At 48.8% G+C, this 17,315-nt stretch overlaps 1 protein-coding gene across 1 annotated transcript in view; it reads right to left on the bottom strand.

Moving 5' to 3' along the window:
- Positions 1-1,942: 1,942 nt before the first annotated feature.
- LOC115094469 (rho GTPase-activating protein 20-like) overlaps positions 1,943-17,315 on the bottom strand; it is a 146,969-nt gene continuing 131,596 nt past the window's right edge. Inside the window, exons 12-15 of the mRNA XM_029607554.1 lie at positions 16,222-16,331; positions 12,027-12,216; positions 10,857-10,974; positions 1,943-4,113 (exon numbers count right to left, since the gene is read on the bottom strand). Of these exons, the coding sequence (XP_029463414.1) occupies positions 2,399-4,113; positions 10,857-10,974; positions 12,027-12,216; positions 16,222-16,331 (2,133 nt within the window). The 3' untranslated portion in view covers positions 1,943-2,398. The remainder of the gene's footprint in view (positions 4,114-10,856; positions 10,975-12,026; positions 12,217-16,221; positions 16,332-17,315) is intronic.

The raw sequence follows: 17,315 nt of genomic DNA, 5'->3' as shown, positions 1-17,315 counted from the left end.
GGCAGAACTGCTGGAACCACTGCTAAGGCAGTAATTATATGTTCCTTTCCTTGACCCCAATTTTGCCAAAAAAAAAAGGCTAAATAAACTCAGAAGCAGCTCAAAAGTAGCCTTCCAAGTGGTAAACGTGTATAACAGGTAAGAGAAGGAACTGTGGTATCTGCAGGCTTGAAAGGATTTGGTTAAAGGGGAATCTGAGGCTCAGGCTGCTCCAATGTGATCTCAAGGGAACCTTTATCTGCAGGCTGGGTAAAAGTTCAGCACTGATTTTCATCCCTGTATATTTTTTCTTTGATGCAAGATTTTTCATCTTGCACTAAATTTGCGCCATCTGCAAAACTTGGGTGAAACCAGTAATATCTTTTTTTCCCCACCACATTTTGGGGAATTTGTTTTATGCGGTTCCCTAAGACAAAGTGACTGACTGCAAGGACAATCTGTGCTAATACTTAGGTGGAATTACTGTTCCAGCTTTTCCAGTGCAAATATTTCAATGAAATTTAAGCTCTGGGCAAAGAGTTGAACAATCTGGATTTTGACTTATCTTTTGCACTTTTGAAATTGTGATGCAAAGTGAGAGTGCCAGGGCTATCCCTGGGGAGTGGGTGGGCGAAGGGCAGGGGTGCAGTACTGGGTGTTTCACTGAGGGGTATGGACTGGGCTATGGTGGCAGATCTGTTATTGCTGTCCAGTTAGTGAAAAAGGGTGTTAGGAAACAGGATGGGGTCAATGGGGGGGGGGGTGTTCTCCCACTGATTCAGCACAACCCAGTAAGTTCTGCTCCTCTGGCAATGGACAGTCCAAATGCAAAACAATTACTTTGTCTATTTTTACATGTTTTATCAAGAATATATCTCAGGAGATGGAGGAATATCTCAGGCATATGTAATTTTGTAATATTTTCTCTTTTTTCAGAAAAAACTCTATCCTAGATTTTTTTTTTTTTTTGAGCCAGCCATTTCATCCTTCTCCTCCTTTTCAGGTCACTCAAAATCGGGGTTGGGGTCTAGCACCCAGAGCCGGGGACTAGGGGGCACTCCATGAAGTTAGCATGTAGCACATTTAAAACTAATTGGAGAAAGTTCTTTTTCACTCAACGCACAATTAAACTCTGGAATTTGTTGCCAGGGGATGTGGTTAGTGCAGTTAGTGTAGCTGGGTTTAAAAAAGGTTTGGATAAGTTCTTGGAGGAGAAGTCCATTACCTGCTATTAATCAAGTAGACTTAGAAAATAGCCACTACTATTACTGGTATCAGTAGGATGGGATCTATTTAATGTTTGGGTACTTGTGGCCTGGATTGGCCACTGTTGGAAACAGGATGCTGGGCTTGATGGACCCTTGGTCTGACCCAGTATGGCAATTCTTATGTTCAGTCACAACCACCTGGAGATTTTTCCCCTCCCAGCTCACTCTAATAACAGTCCTTGTTTTGGGGCCATGTATCAGGTCACCTGGAATCCTTCCGTAATGGGCCATAAATATGACCACCACATGGCTCTGATGGGATTGACTTTGTTGGTGAAATTAATATTTAACTGAAAAGGGTTTTATTGCCTGATATTACTGATGAGAATTTCTGGCATATTGCAAAGAATGGGCCAGCTGCTGAGCTAAAGTGAGCTGTAAGAAGCACTTAGACCCCACAGACACATATTTCAGGGGAGTATGTTTCATTTCCAGCCCTCCTTAGGACTCTTTTTTTTTTTTGCCCTCCAGTCCTCAAGAGCCACCAACAGGCCTGCTTTTCAGGATATCATCCACAATGAATATACATGAGAGAGATCTGAATGCAAATCATTGTGGATAGCCTGAAAACTAGAACCAGGCCGAGAAACACTGCTCTAGAAAATCCTGAATAATCCTTGCAAAAATATATGGGAAATAGCAGATAAAACCTAGCAACCTGCACCTCAGAAAAGTAGTATGGCTTCATTTTAATATTTATGCCATAACATTTTATGCATCCCTGGGACTTTTTTTTCTTTTTTTTTTTTGCAGTCCTTAATTTGGTTTAAAAAAGAATTAATTGTATCTGTAAATTCTCAGGGTTGTGTGGGAAAGGAGTTTTTGCAATCTGTTGCCCACTCCTTAAAATCTGGTCCCAATCTTTACAGGTGCCCTGAACACAGAAATGGCCTTTGTGAAACGATTCGGGTTTGGAATATTAAAGCAAATGGTCTTGGAGGACAAAGAAAGTGTTCACCAGCCTCGTGCAGGCGGCAAGCTGGAGAGAAAGGTTTTTTACTGGGAGCCGAGGTACGCCCATACCAAGCATCAATTCTTGTCATCCCACATCACACCCCTTTTCCACGCCTCGCCTCCCAGCCACATTTTGGTTACTAACGTGTGTACACACTACACAGAAGTGGAGTCTGCAGCTGAACCATGCGCCGTCACTAAACAAATGACTCCTCTGCAGGGGGCACCTTTTCCAGGCCTTCCCTGGCCTTATCGTGCCACTCCGCTTTACTTCTGAGGAGTTCCTTTTCCACAGCTTCTGCCTGGGCGCAGCAGGTCTTGGGCTCACCGTGCTTGAAGTATTCCTTCACCGTGTTCCTTACGGATGCAGGAAGTATTATACGAATGGTGTGGCTGATAGTGCTCATGGCCTTGCTGTTGGTTTTAATGGCTATGGGCTGTTGACCGCTGCTGAATGACTCATGAGCAACGTCTATCGATGTCTCCTCAGTGGGAGGTTTCTGTAACATGTGCTTCCACTGTGTCCGCCACCGAGGGCTGGATTCATCTGGGTGATGTCTTCTAGAGACAGAATGAAGAACCAGGGGAGAGTTCTGTCCATAAAACACAGTCTGTGGAATGTGGCCCTTTACAGTCTGTGGGTTCTGGGTATTTGGGCTTTCACTGCTGCTGCTGGAGCTGGGGCTGTCACTCAGTGAAAATCCCAGGTCTTCCTGTTCCTCTGGAGATCTAGTGCTTAATGTATTTTTGGCCATATAAAATGTTATCTTTGTGCGCTTGAGGTTCTCCTGATTTTGAAGGGTACTATCAGGATTTTTAATCTCTATGTGCTTCGTGGGTGTCTCCTTGTGCATCTCTTGGTCATTCTCCGAGATCTCACTGGCTTGGAAACAGGTGTGATCTAGCTGGTATTTTGTTCCCTGTGTATAACTGTGACCTCCTCCTCCTGCAAAGCCTCCTGCAGATTTCACTGCTTTCTCCTTATATTCACAATGTCTGTCACTGAGATGGCAATCTACAGCAGTCCCATTGACTTGTGTGAAACTCTTTACTTCTATGATGCTACTGCTGTTCTTATCCTTTTGGTCAGACTCACAGCAAGCATCCACGTCACAAGGGCTGCAACTCAAAGAAGATGGCAGGGTCACATGCCACTCTTTCAAAGTCTTTTTTGAGCTCTCTGGAGAAAATGTGTGCAATCTGGCAGATGTACCGAACATAAAAGGCAGTGAAGACGCATCAGAGGGACTAAAGACTGAAGATTCAGAGCAGTACGAGAAGGCACTGTCTAAAGAGCTTAATGACGAAGCAGATGGAGAGGTGGTGGTAGAAGACAGGCTGGAGAAGCTCGACCTGTTGGAAATGCCTGCTTTCTGAAGACCCAGCGGTTTCATTCTGGAGCGGGTCTGCGGTGACCTCCAAAGGCCATGTCTTGCTTTGCTCATATTGGGACTGAGGCCTCCATCTATCAGCCTCTGGCTTTCCATCTGAAGCTGTTTGAGCCTCTGAATGTAGTCAATGTGACTGTGCATGATGGTTGCATCACAGCTGGATTGTCGGGCCACTGGTTCATGGCTTGAGATGGGAAGCTTTGAGCTGACGCAGACGCTTGGTTCTGAAGAACATCGATCTCGGGCCGGACTCAGTGAACCCACCAAGCCAATGGATTGGAAGGAGTCCTTGTCATAGCTGCCTGCACTATTGCTGTTTCTGACTGTGCTCTGGCAGCATGCAGCTATCTCACTGAACAGGTCCCAATCTTCTGCTGTCTCCTCCGCCAGCAGCAAGCTTCTGGAAGCACCAAACAGTTCATCTACGTCTTCCGTCAGCTGATGCTTTGGCCCATCCAGATCCAAAGAGGAAAATTCCAGTTCATCTGAGGAGTCATTGCCACGCTGCATCAGATTCATTTCTGCGAGAGACAGAGGAAGAGGGAATGAAAGGCATATTCAATACAGGAAAATTAGTTCTTACCTGTTAATTTTCGTTCCTGTAGTACCACGGATCAGTCCAGACCATTGGTTGAGCCTCCTGTCCAGCAGATGGAGACAGACCAAAACTGAAAGGGTATCCTATATCAGGACAGAGCCTACCCTGCAACCCTTCAGTATAACCATTGTCAAAGCAGTAAAAGGCATAAGGTCAAGCAAGTAACAGAATAACTAGTAACTTAGTGTAAACAATCAAACAATAGAACAATTGAATGAACTGTGTGACTAAATACTCTTGCATGACTACCCCAGATCATCGTGAAAGATGCTTCCGGTGCCTGTAATGAAAATCCAAGAGAGCCATGCAGAGACACAAATTACTCATATAAGAAGGACAAAACAGGAAAAAGTTCGAGCGGACAGAACACGGGAGGGCGTCTGGACTGATCCGTGGAATTATAGGAACGAAAATTAACAGGTAAGAACTAATGTTCCTTTCCCTGTACGTACCTGGATCAGTCCAGACCATGGGATGTACCAAAGCTTCCCTACAAAGGGTGGGACCGAGACAGTTCCGCTCGAAGCACCTGTCGACCAAAGGAACCAAAGACTGGCACCTGTACGTCAAGGCGGTAATGACAAGCAAAGGTATGCAGGGACTTCCACGTAGCTGCCCTGCATATTTCCTGTGGAGAGACCAACTGACTCTCTGCCCAAGAAGTAGCCTGAGAATGCAAGGAATGAGCTTTCAAGCCTTCAAGAACCACCCGGCCCTTGCAGATGTAGGCCGAAGAAATCGCCTTCTTCAACCACCGAACGATCGTAGTCTTAGAAGCTTGTTTGCCCCTATTTGGACCACTCCACAGAACAAAAAAGATGATCCAATACCCGGAAGTCATTGGTAACCTGAAGGTAACGCAGCAAGACACTTTTAACATCCAGGCAGCGAAGGTCACTGCCCCTGGATCCCGCGATATCCTCAGGAGAAAACGCGGGGAGCTCAACCGACTGATTAACATGAAAGGAGGAAACAACCTTTGGCAAGAAAGAAGGTACGGTTTTGAGAGAGACGCCCAAATCCGAGAACTGCAGGAAAGGTTCTCTGCAAGACAGAGCTTGAAGCTCCGACACCCTCCTGGCGGAGCAAATGGCAACCAGGAAGACAGTCTTGAGCGTCAAGTCCTTGAGAGTAGCCCGATGGAGAGGTTTGAAAGGGGCCGAACAAAGAGCCCGAAGAACCAAATTTAGACTCCCCGAAGGACCAGTGGGCTGGACAGGCAGTTTCAGGTGCTTAGCGCCCCTGAGGAAACGGACAACATCTGGGTGAGAGGCCACCGCCTGACCCTCGATGGTGCCCAGGAGGGAACCGAGGTCGGAAATCTGTATGCGCAATGAGCTGACGGAAAGGCCCTTGGATATACCCCGTTGAAGGAAAGTGAGAATCATAGAAACCGAAAGCGAATGCACTGAAACACCCCATTCCACGCAGGTGTTCTCAAAAACCTTCCAGACATGGACATAGGCCAGAGACGTAGACTGCTTACGAGCCCTAAGCAGAGTGGCGATAACCTCTTCTTTATAACCTTTTCTCCTCAACCGTCGCCGTTCAAACGCCATGCCACTAGACAGAAGCAATCCGCCTGATCGAAATATATGGGACCTTGCCGAAGAAGAAGAAGGGGGAGATGGCCGAGGCAAAGAGGACCGTCCTTCGCCAGATTTACCAGATCCGCGAACCATGGCCTGCGAGGCCACGAGAATGACCGGTCCCCGGTGCAGCTCTATTCTCCTGAGAATCTTTCCCACTAATAGCCAAGGCGGAAACATGTAGAGGAGAATGTCGGGAGGCCAAGGGAGGGCCAACGCATCTACTCCCTCCGAGCAATGCTCCCTCCAACGGCTGAAGAATCGAGCCTTGGCGTTGCCCAAAGTCGCCATCAGATCCAGGTGAGGGGGACCCCACCTGCGAACAATCAGCTCCATTGCCTCGTTGGACAACTCCCACTCGCCGGGATCGAGACGTTGATGGCTGAGGAAGTCGGCTTGAACATTTTCCTTGCCCGCTATATGGGAGGCAGCTAGATGATCCAAGTGCCTCTCCGCCCAGTAGAAGAGCTTGCTGGCTTCCAGCGCCATCAGACGACTTCGAGTACCCCCCTAACGATTGATGTAGACCACCATGGTGGAATTGTCCAACAGAACTCGAACTGCTTTGCGGCGGATCAGCGGGAGAAAAAACTTGAGAGCCAGGTGCACTGCACAGGCTTCCAGGCGATTGATGTGCCAACGAGACTGGAGTGGGGACCAATATCCTTGAGTCGCTTGAGATTGACAGACCGCCCCCCACCCAGAGAGACTGGCGTCCATCGTGACTATGACCCATGAAGGAGTCAGCAGAGGCATTCCCTTCAGGAGATGCGCTGGCGACAGCCACCATTGTATGGCTGCTATGGTAGAGTCGGAGAGAGGTAGGGTCTCCTGGAACTGCTCGGACACCGGCTGCCAGTGGGATAACAACGCTTTCTGTAATGGACGCATATGCGCAAACGCCAGGGGACCAGGTCGATAGTGGAAGCCATGGTCCCTAGAACCTGCAGATAATCCCACGCCGTGGGAAGCGGCAGGTAAACAAATCTGCGCACTTGATCGATGAGCTTGAGTGCCTGAGCGTCTGGGAGAAAAACTTTCCTGACCCTTGTGTCGAAGCGAGCTCCCAGGAATTCCACGATCTGGGAGGGCTGGAGATTGCTTTTGGAGAAGTTGATTATCCAGCCGAGCGAAGTGAGAAGAGCCAGGAACCTGTCGACTGCGCGACCGCACAGAGCGGAGGATTTGGCCTGCACAAGCCAGTTGTCCAGATAAGGGTGGACTAGGACTCCTTCTCGGCGGAGTGCAGTCGCCACGAATACCATGATCTTGGTAAAAGTGTGAGAAGCAGTGGCAAGGCCAAAGGGTAGAGCCCTGAACTGGAAGTGCTGGTCCAGGATATGGAATCGGAGAAATCTCTGATGCTCTCATCGAATCGGCATGTGAAGGTAAGCCTCCATCAAGTCGAGGGAGGCTCGAGGGAGAAATTCGCCAGGGCAGACCGCCGCTATCACTGCCCTCAGGGTCTCCATTCGGAAATGGGGAACCTTGAGAGCTTGGTTGACTCGCTTGAGATCCAGGATTGGACGGAAGGCATTGTCCTTCTTGGGCACGACGAAGTAAATGGAATACTGGGCGGCGCCTTGTTCCTGCAATGGCACCGGGATAATCGCCCCCAGTTCCTGGAGCCTGGCTAGGGTTTGACAGACTGCAGGCCTCTTTAATGGACCGCAAGGAGAAACGAGATAAAGATCCGGTAGGAGCCGGGCAAACTTTAACGCGTAACCATGTTCTATCACCTCGAGAACCCATTGATTGGACATGATTTTGGCCCACTCCTCGCGAAACAGAGAAAGACGCCCACCTAAGTTTCGTACGGAGGAATGGACTGGCCGGATCTCATTGGGGAGCGGACTTGGTGGCCGGGTGTTGCTGACTGCCATCTCAGAAGCCACGACGACCCCGAAAGGAATGAGACCATGACTGGGACCTGGAAGTGCCTCTTCTGGGATAGGAACCTCGCGCCCTGTTGCCGTACCATGTTGCCCCCGGAAGCGGGTACGAGTCGGGAAGAAAGACTTAGACTGTTTAGGGCAATCCTTTGGCAGCTTATGGACCTTGTTCTCACCCAAGGTTTAATAAGCTGTTCCAGGTCCTCACCAAGAAGCAACTTGCCCTTAAAAGGAAGTGTGCCCGGCTGAGCCTTTGACGAAGAGTCCGCGGACCAGTTGCGCAGCCAGAGTAGGCGTCTGCCCAAAACCGAGGAAACCATTGCCTTGGCCTGGACTCGAAGCAAGTCATACAGGGCATTCGCCTGCTCTGCCTCTGCAGATGGGAGATCCTGGGTACTGAGTAATTGTTGCATCCACCTAAGGCTTGCCCGCTGCATGAGAGTGCTGCAGATTGTCGCCCAGACCTCTAGAGTTAAGACCTCAAAGATCCGCTTCAGATAAAACTCGAGCTTGATGTCTTGAACATCCCATAATGCTGTGGCGCCCACCACTGGGATAGTGGTATGTTTGGTGACAGCAGTAACAGAAGAGTCAACTTTTGGAATCTTCAGCATGTCCAGGCAATCCTTGGGGAGCAGGTAGAGCTTATCCATAGCCCTCCCGGCCCAGAGGCCCGTCTCAGGGGCTTCCCATTCCCGTAGGAGAAGCAGTTTATGCATAGGATGAAAGGGGAATGTACGCAGGAGCGCCCTAAGTCCCGCCAGGACCTGGTCCGTGTTTGGTGGCATTGCCGCCATCACAGAATCATCCGGCGGAGCATCAATCCCCATTTCCTGGAGAACGAAAGGTATGGGATGTTCCAGCTCCTCCCAATGGAATAACCGGAAGACACGGGGATCGTTGCCCTCGAGCGGGGGGGGCCTGAGCCGAAGCCTCCTCATCAAATTCATCAAAAGGGTCCACGGGGGGCTGTGGAGGGTCCACAGGGAGGGGGGGCTCCCGGGCCCACCTGCACACAAACAGGGCCTTGTGGATCCGGAACAGCGGGGGGAGCGGTGCGGGCATCCGAGGGAGTTTCGGAGGGGGGAGGAGCAGGGGGGTCCTCCTCCTCCTGCAGGCTAGCTAGATATGATTTGTGCAAAAGGAGCACAAAATCCGAAGTAAATCGGGCCCGAGACGATTTTCCCGCGGGGGGAGGGGGTGGGTGAGGGAGATGAGGGGAGGTCCGGGGCATCCCCCTGAGAGCACACCAGGTTCAAATCGGGGGATAAAACCAGCAAATCCAGCTCCTCTGCCCTCTGTGAGGCAGAATCCACATCGGGAGAAAAACCCAAAATGGCCGCCGTTTCCGCGGTTTGCCAGGTCGGGAACGGTCTGGCCATGCATCGTGAAGCCTGTCCCCGGGTTTGAGTTTTCTGCGCTGCCGCGGTGGAGCCCTCCCCACCCAGGAGGCATCTGGAGCACACCCCATCTCTGGAGAGCCGGGAGGCCGGCCCTCCACAGGCTAAGCACAAATTTGAACGAGGCATGAGAGAATCAGCACAGCCACGAGGGAAAAAAAAAAAAAAAACAGCTGATAGGGGAGTCCCAGAGGAGAGGAGCAGGAGATCGAACCCTGCTCCCTCCCTAAGAGCCAAAACCTTACTGCCACTGAATTTCCACAGAAAAAATACAAATTTACTATTTGTTTTCTCTTACTGTTTTTTGTTTTTTTTTTTTACAGTAGAGAGTTACAGGGGAATGCGCTTCCCTGAGTATGCACCCGAGGAATGGACGTCCTGAGGCAAGGCAGAAGGCTGAGGGGGGAGTGACTGGCACCACCAGTATCGCCCCAATTAAGGAGGTCACCGGGAAGGGAACCTAGGCTGAGCAAGTCAACGGGCAAAGTCCCCCTAGGAACCCGAAGAGCGAGGGAGACAGGACGGTCTCCCTAATACAGTCAACAAAATGACAGAATTTAAAACTAGTATTTTTTTTCTACATAGAAATAACTTCAATCAATACTTGCTTGAGCTTGCCCCCAGAGAAAAGAAGCAAAGAAGGAACCTCGAAGGGGAAGGGCAAGCTAACAGGGAACCGCAGGGTGAGCTGTCTGGCATCTGCTGGAGACAGACAAATACTGAAGGGCTGCAGGGTAGGCTCTGTCCTGATATAGGATACCCTTTCAGTTTTGCTCTGTCTCCATCTGCTGGACGGGAGGCTCAACCCATGGTCTGGACTGATCCGGGTACGGACAGGGAAAGGATGATAGGACGCAATGAGATAATCTTATCCTGGCTCGAGTACTCTCATTGGCCTTCTCCTGCTGTGAGTACTGTAAAGCAGAGCAGTTGTGACATTTGAAATGACAAGTTAATCGGGAAAGGGAGGTAAGAAAAGGTGAAGTTTGTAATCAATTCTGAAATAAAAAAAATCAGGGTGAAGAGCCTTGTGTGAGAGGGATTCACATGCAAGGTATTGAAAGCATCTGCTGGGCTGAAATCTTTACCATCATATGATTGTGTATGGAGAGGGCAGAAGAAAGGGGCACTAATTGGTGTTAACTAATTCCTCCTTTTTACTGTGAACATTCCTGACTATCTGTAAAGACTGCAATATTGTAGAAACTTGATTAACCCTAAGATGCCTGATGCCAAATTCCGTGGACCTGCAAAATTCACATGAACCAGAGGTTCAGAGCCTGCAGACTTCCAGTGAGCTGTACAGACACACATATGTTGTTCGTCCTTCAAGTACGAAGCTGAGAATGACATCACAAGTTTATCTGGTGTCTGAGTGACTAATCGGACCGATCTGTGCTTTGAGCTGTCTGTGGCGCAATGGGCAGGGGATGCTTCCTTGAATTGTTGGTGCTGCAGTGGAGGTAAGGTGTTTCTGCTGCTTGCACTTCTGCCCTGCTTCCACACTTCTCACAGGCCTGTTTGTTATGGGTGACCCTAACCTGAATGTTAAACACTCCAAGCAATATGGTCCTGGATCGCACCAGTCTCTCCAGGGGTTAAAGGCCTAGGAAAGGACTTACACATGCATGCATACAGACACATGTGCGACTCCCAAAGTTGCGGCTTGATATAAGCCCTAAGGCCCCCTTACTGTAAATGGTTTTTATGCTCAGAGGTTCTGTAATTAGGCGGCCACGGGAAACAGCTCGGACCTCTACCTCCTGTGGCAGATCAGTTACTTACCCAATAAATCTTCCGTGCTCACTAATTGCTCTTCGTCTGATGTTCGAAACAATGATGCAGTATCGTCTCCAAAGATTTTGTCATAGTTTTCAATGAGAAACTGCACCAGCAAGGCCACCTGGGAAATTGATATAGTAGTGGGATCACGCTTACAGCTAGGGACAATATAAATACAAATCTTCTAGTTCAATCTAGTTAGGCTTTCTTAGAACAGACATTCTTGCCTATATGCTTTTTATTTTTTTGGGCCCAGCAGTATCCCCCTCTTCCTTTGTGCATCCAGATTTTTCACCATGAGCCTTCATTCACAACCACCATCTATTTTATATCTCCTCTCCCCCCTCCCAACTCACTTAGCCCAGTTATAGCAGTGACAGCCCTGGGCTGGGGGCCATGCATCAGGGCTCCTTCTGGACCTTTGCAATTGAGGGCCCTAAATCCAACCATGATGACTACGATACCCTCCCTGCCACGGGCTGTGAATGCTACCTCCATGGCATGCCCAGGCCCAGTGGGCCCAGGGAGCAGAAGACCCGACTGGGAATGGAACTCAGGTCCTGCACATAACAGGGTGTATCGCCACCGCCAGGTTGGCCCATTGCCTATACTAATGAAGTAATAAGGCAGAATAAGATCTTGGGTTCGAGACAGCATTAATAATGCTGTGCAAACTTCAGCAAATCCCACCCCTCAAGATAAATCTGTACCAAAGGGGCAATCACCACGTACTTTACACAGCACATACAGACAAGCTGAGGGACCTGGGTAAATGGTGCAGTCTAGCAGCCTGTGGCCTGTGATTGTTAGGTTAACAAAACCCTGGAGTTTAGCCTGAACTTTGTCATGCAAATGAAACTGCAAGAAGCTAACAGCACATAGCACTGCATTCTTCCATGCGAGCGCATTACTGAATCCATCCTTATGCGTGATTTCTTATTTAACAGGGGTTTTCATCCTGCCAGGTTGGCTAGTGTCCAGTGTTATGTCCCCAGTGGGGTTGGGTAGCATGGCTTTAACCTCCCTCCATGTTACATGGGATCGCAGTCTCAGCCGAAAAGTCTAGAAGGATCCGTCTTTGGCTCTTGGTCAGAATTTAGGCTGAGAAGCCTTCACCAGTTCTGCAGCAATGAAGCAGATGGGTGAGGGGCTTGGTGGGGGTGAAGGTTTTACCTTTCTTGTGGACCTGCTTTCCTCCTCAGGGCTGGTGGTGGTGGTACGCCACAGCATGTTTGGAGCAATGCAGAGAGCAAGGTTGAATGCAGTCATCTGGTTCTCCTCAGAATTCTCCTCGATGTGCCGCAGAACTGCAAACAGGTGTCTCAGCAAAACGGCATTGGCTTCTGGCAGCTGCTCCAGTAACCTAAAAAGCAGAAGAAGAAGAAGAAGAAGACTGTCAGTGAAAAAAGCACAGCTGAGCAAACCAGCTTCCACAAAATCCGAGCTTCATTTCCATGCAATCGCTGTCCACTTAGCACCTACAGAAGTCTGAGGTGTGCTGCTGGCTCCACAGGGTAAGACATTATTTTCTTTCAGAAAGCAACTCAACCAAGGGCTTCAAGGGGCCTCCAAGAACACCCTCCAACACTGCCCCAGACACTTTAAAAGCACGTTGCATTGGGGCTTGTACATTGATTTCTCCAGGGGGTCTTTGTGAGACTTGAGGAGAGGAGAGACAGGGGGGATAAGATACAGACTGGCGGATATTGATAAAGCACAACAAGCAAGCCTTTTAGTGGGGGACAGTAGGACCAACATAAAAAAAATATGTTTTCCATGGCAAGAGTAGTGGATGCCTGGAATTGCCTTCCAGTGGAGGAGACAAAAACAGTACAGAATTCAGAAAGGCATGCGACAAAAGCAAAGGATCACTAGGATGGTAATGAAGTCCTGTGGTGACCTACACGGAGCAGCAGTTACTGCCCTTAACAGAAGGCATGGGGGTAATCTGCATGGAGTGGCAGTTACTACCTTAATAAAAACATGGGGGTAACCAGTATGGAGCAGCAGCTACTATCCTTAACAAAGCATAGGGGTAACCTGCATGGAATGGCAGTTACTATCCTTAACATAAGGCTTGAGGGTAATCTGCATGGAGTGGCACTTGCTACCCTTAATAGAAGGCATGGGGGTAACCTGCACGGAACCTCAGTTACTGCCCTTAACAGAAGGCATGGGGGTAATCTGCATGGAGTGGCAGTTACTACCTTAATAAAAACAAGGGGGTAACCAGTATGGAGCAGCAGCTACTATCCTTAACAAAACATAGGGGTAACCTGCATGGAATGGCAGTTATTGCCCTTAACAGAAGGCATGGGGGGTAACCTGCATGGAGCGGCAGTTACTATCCTTAACATAAGGCTTGAGGGTAACCTGCATGGAGTGGCACTTGCTACCCTTAACAGAAGGCATGGGGGTGACCTGCATGGAGCAGGAGATACTACTCTTAACATAAGGCTTGGGAGTTTCTACCCTTAACATAAGGTTTGGGGGGTAATCTGCATGGAGCGGCAGTCATTGCCCTTTATAGAAGGCGTGGAGTAACCTCCATGGAGCGGCAGTTGCCACCTTTAAAAGAAGAAATAGGGGTAACCCCCATAGAGTGGCATTTACTAAACAGAAAGCATTGGGGTAACCAGTACGGAGCGACAGTTATTGGGGCAAATTTTCAAAGCCTACGGGCGTAAATCCAGGTGGATTTACGCGCATAGGGGGGGTTACGCGTGCCGGGTCTATTTTCAAAAGGCCCCAGGATGCGCGTATGTCCCGGGGCTCGAAAAAAGGGGTGGGACAGGGCGGTCCGGGGGCGTGGCCAGAGCCTCCAGGCACAGCGGCCATTTACCCCTGTGCCCGGGATCGCGGGCTGGCTGTTGGCCGGCGCGTGCAACCTACGCCTGCCTGGATGCAAGCGCAACTAATAAAATAATGATGGGGGTAGGATTTAGGTAGGGCTGGGGGGTGGGATAGATAGGGGAAGGGAGAGGAAGGTGGTGGGGGGGGGGGGGCCCGAAGGTAAGTTCCCTCCGAGGCCGCTCCGATTTCGGAGCGGCCTCGGAGGGAACGGGGAAAGCCATCGGGGCTCCCCTAGGGCTCGGTGCGTGCAAGGTGCACACGTGTGCACCCCCTTGCGCGCCGACCCCAGATTTTATAAAATCGGGCGTAGATATTAAAATCCGGCCCACTGTCCTTAACAGAAGGCATGGAGGTGACGTGCATGGAGCAGTGGTTACTATCGTTAATAGAAGGCATGGGGTAACCTGTATGCAGTGTTAGTTACTGTCCTTAACAGAAGGCATGGGAGTAACTTGCATGGAGTGGCAGTTACTACCCTTGACAGAAGGTGTGGGGGTAACCTGCATGGAGCGGCATTTACTATCCTTAACAAAACGATTGGAGGTAACCTGCATGGAGCAGTAGTTACTCTCGTTAACAGAAGGCATGGGGGGTAACCTGTACAGAGAGGCAGTTACTACCCTTAACAGAAGGCATGGGAGTAACTTGCATGGAGTGCTAGTTACAACTTAAACCCCTTGCTGGGCCATTTTGGTCTTTATTTGCTATCACCATGTTACTATGATTCTGTAATCCTGCATTCCCTATCTAGTGATGCATTATGGGAGTGATGCAATAAAATACGCTCAGCCTAGTGCACGGTCTACGAGTTTTGGATGCGCTAGACTAGCACCCAATGCAATAAGGAGATTAGAGCGGCCAAATCGTGCGGCCAAACAAATGCATAGCCGTTGGTGCCCATCACGTGTAGATGAGGACATTAGCTATTACCCCCTGATGCGGGAAAGTGCCGGGCGCCCGACGCACACTTTTTAGCACAGCAAATTTAATGCCAGCTCCAGAGGTGGCATAAAGTCAATCTACGATTCAAGGGCTCATGAGAAATTTAAAAATTCAGTCCTCTGTGTGTGTATCTTCCCACTTAGTATCATTGTGACACTTAAATTTACTGCTTGTGTTGGAAAATAAATGTATATTGGCTTGATTTAAAAAAATATATATATCTTACGGCCGCAGAATATAGACCCTCAAAGCAAGGGATACTTAGCTACAGGCATCTTCAGCAACCTCAGCAAAATAACAACGAAATCGCCCTGAAGAAGCGGGATGCAAACAGAGGCTCATACTGAGTGCCAGTTGCAATTGTGGGCGCCCGATGCATTTGAGTGCTGGGGACACACAATTATCCCCCAGGACGCCCTTTTTTAAGCAGCCCATCGTTTTTATACTGCATCGGGCACCCAGGAGATGTAGCTGTGAGCGCGTTAGGGATATGGGCGCTCGTGTTAAACGCCGGTTTTCAGCGCGCATCTTATTGCGTCAGCCCCTCTGTACGCCAATAGCTCCACAAAGCCTTCAGCTCCGTTTCTGATATCTCGGTGCTTCCCATGGGTGGTACACAAGGCAGTCTACAAACAGTAACTGTTTGCTAAGGACAGGATGGCTTCATTATTATTATTATTATTATCATGTGACTCGGTCAAGTGACTTACTTGACGGACACCTGAATATGGGGAGGGGGAAACTGCAAAAAAATCGGCTTTGCATCGGTGTTTTGGAAATGTTGGGACATTTTCACTATGATTGTCTTGCATTTAGCTCGGCTTCGTACCGCGTACCTCAGGACCCCCTCAGTGGCGTCTGACACAGCAGTGGCAGAGATTGTACCTAAGCAACCCGGAAGGAAGGAAGGAAGGGGACCTACTTGCAGCTGCCCCCGGATCTTCTGAGGTGGAGCCCTCTGCCCTGGGGACCCTTTCTGACAGGGTGGCTTGGGGGTCCTTAAGCTGAACTTAAAAGTTGAATTACTTCCTGCGCTAATGTATAACAGGGATGTACATTCATTTGAAAGGAAATAGGACATTTTTACAAGATTTCCTGTTTTCTTTCAATTTGTGTTTAGAACAAAATGAAAAACAAAAAACAAAAAAAGGCAGAAAACTGTATTTGTTGTGTTTATTAAAAAAAAGGAATAAACGCCATCACCACCACCATAAAAATTCCGGTCTCGGCCCCTCCTCCCAGCCTGGGGCCGAGCATGGCCAGGGCCGTGGGTCAGTTCTGCTCTACAAGGAGGCGCCGGCAGCAGGGCGCACCTTTCCCGCCAGGAAATCTCCTACTGCAGGGTAAGAGGATGCAGAAGCCTTTTTGTTTGTTTTTTTTATTTCATTTTATGTTTGTGTGGGTTTTTTTTTTTAAAGAAGCAAAAAGAAATGAAACAAAAAACAAAGAAATCCTCCACAATTAAAACGAAGCAAAAAAAAAAAAAAAAGTATCTGTCTGCACATCCCTAAGGGATACCCTTTTTCCATTCCTCCCTCTCCCTCGCCATGAATACAAACTGAGCCTTGCAAACCTTTTCATGGCTTCCACCTTATAGTCGTTCTGCTCCATCTCCGTGGCCTCCATCCATAAGCTGTACAGTTCTGAGGACAGAACACTGTCAGGGATATTGCGCAGAAAATCCTGAATTAAAAAGACACATGCACAGCAGCTTGGTTACTTTACTTTGCGCTTTTCTTTCATTCTGGGAAACAGAAAATCCCTTCTCCTGACGTCCCGCGCTCATTCTACATATGCAGCCCCTCTTCATGTACTTACTGTGGCCTGCAAGTGACGGCCAAGATGCCTGTCCCCGAAGGCAGCGGAAATAAACTAGCAAAAGGGGAATTCTGCAGCTGTGAGGAGACCCCAGTGACACACCTTCACAGCCTGCAATGCATTATTGGAATTTCTTTCAAAACTCTGCTGGGATTCATAGGAGCCAAGATGGCGGACCATGAAATCCTTCCTCTTTTCCTTCCCTCGTGCCAACCACGTAGTCTTTGTTTGATATCGTCCCTCGATAAGGTTTATGCTCCACTCTCGCCTCCCAGAAACTGTTTTCACCAGTGAAAAAGTCACACCCTAACCCCCCTCACAATAAACACTCCTTTTTTGGATTAAGTGTTGTATAAATGATTTACTTTACATTTCTTTCACAGAAGAGAAAGGACACCTCGTTTCTACATTCATCTGCACTGCCCCAACCTTCCAACGATGCAAAGTTTCTCTGTGGGCAGCAAACCTGAGTGCGTGTGTGAGCGGGGTAACATCTGTACGCCATCACATCCACATTATATCGTAACGACGCATCTGATCTTCCATAACAGTGACTCAACTCCACTGGCCAATCAGAGGACAAGATTATTCACGGAAGTTTATGACTCGTTCCCATAAATAGAGGACCTTGTCCTTTGATACAGCGTAGAATTAATTGCACAAAATGTAATATTATTGGCAAATTTCCTATAAACAAAAAAAAACAAAAAAAAACGTTTTTTTTGAAGATAGTTCATGCTGGCAAGTTTTGGAGCGGAATTTGACAAATTATATTCCATCCTTCTGAGGCTAAGGAAAAAGCAATTCTTTTCTATCTTGCTATCACCATGGGAAACCCAGTGCAGGGTT

This window comes from Rhinatrema bivittatum, chromosome 6 (assembly GCF_901001135.1).
Source record: "Rhinatrema bivittatum chromosome 6, aRhiBiv1.1, whole genome shotgun sequence".
Taxonomy (NCBI): Eukaryota; Metazoa; Chordata; class Amphibia; order Gymnophiona; family Rhinatrematidae; genus Rhinatrema; species Rhinatrema bivittatum.
The sequence above is the reverse complement of the archived record's forward strand: the minus strand, read 5'-3'. Positions and strand labels throughout refer to the sequence as shown.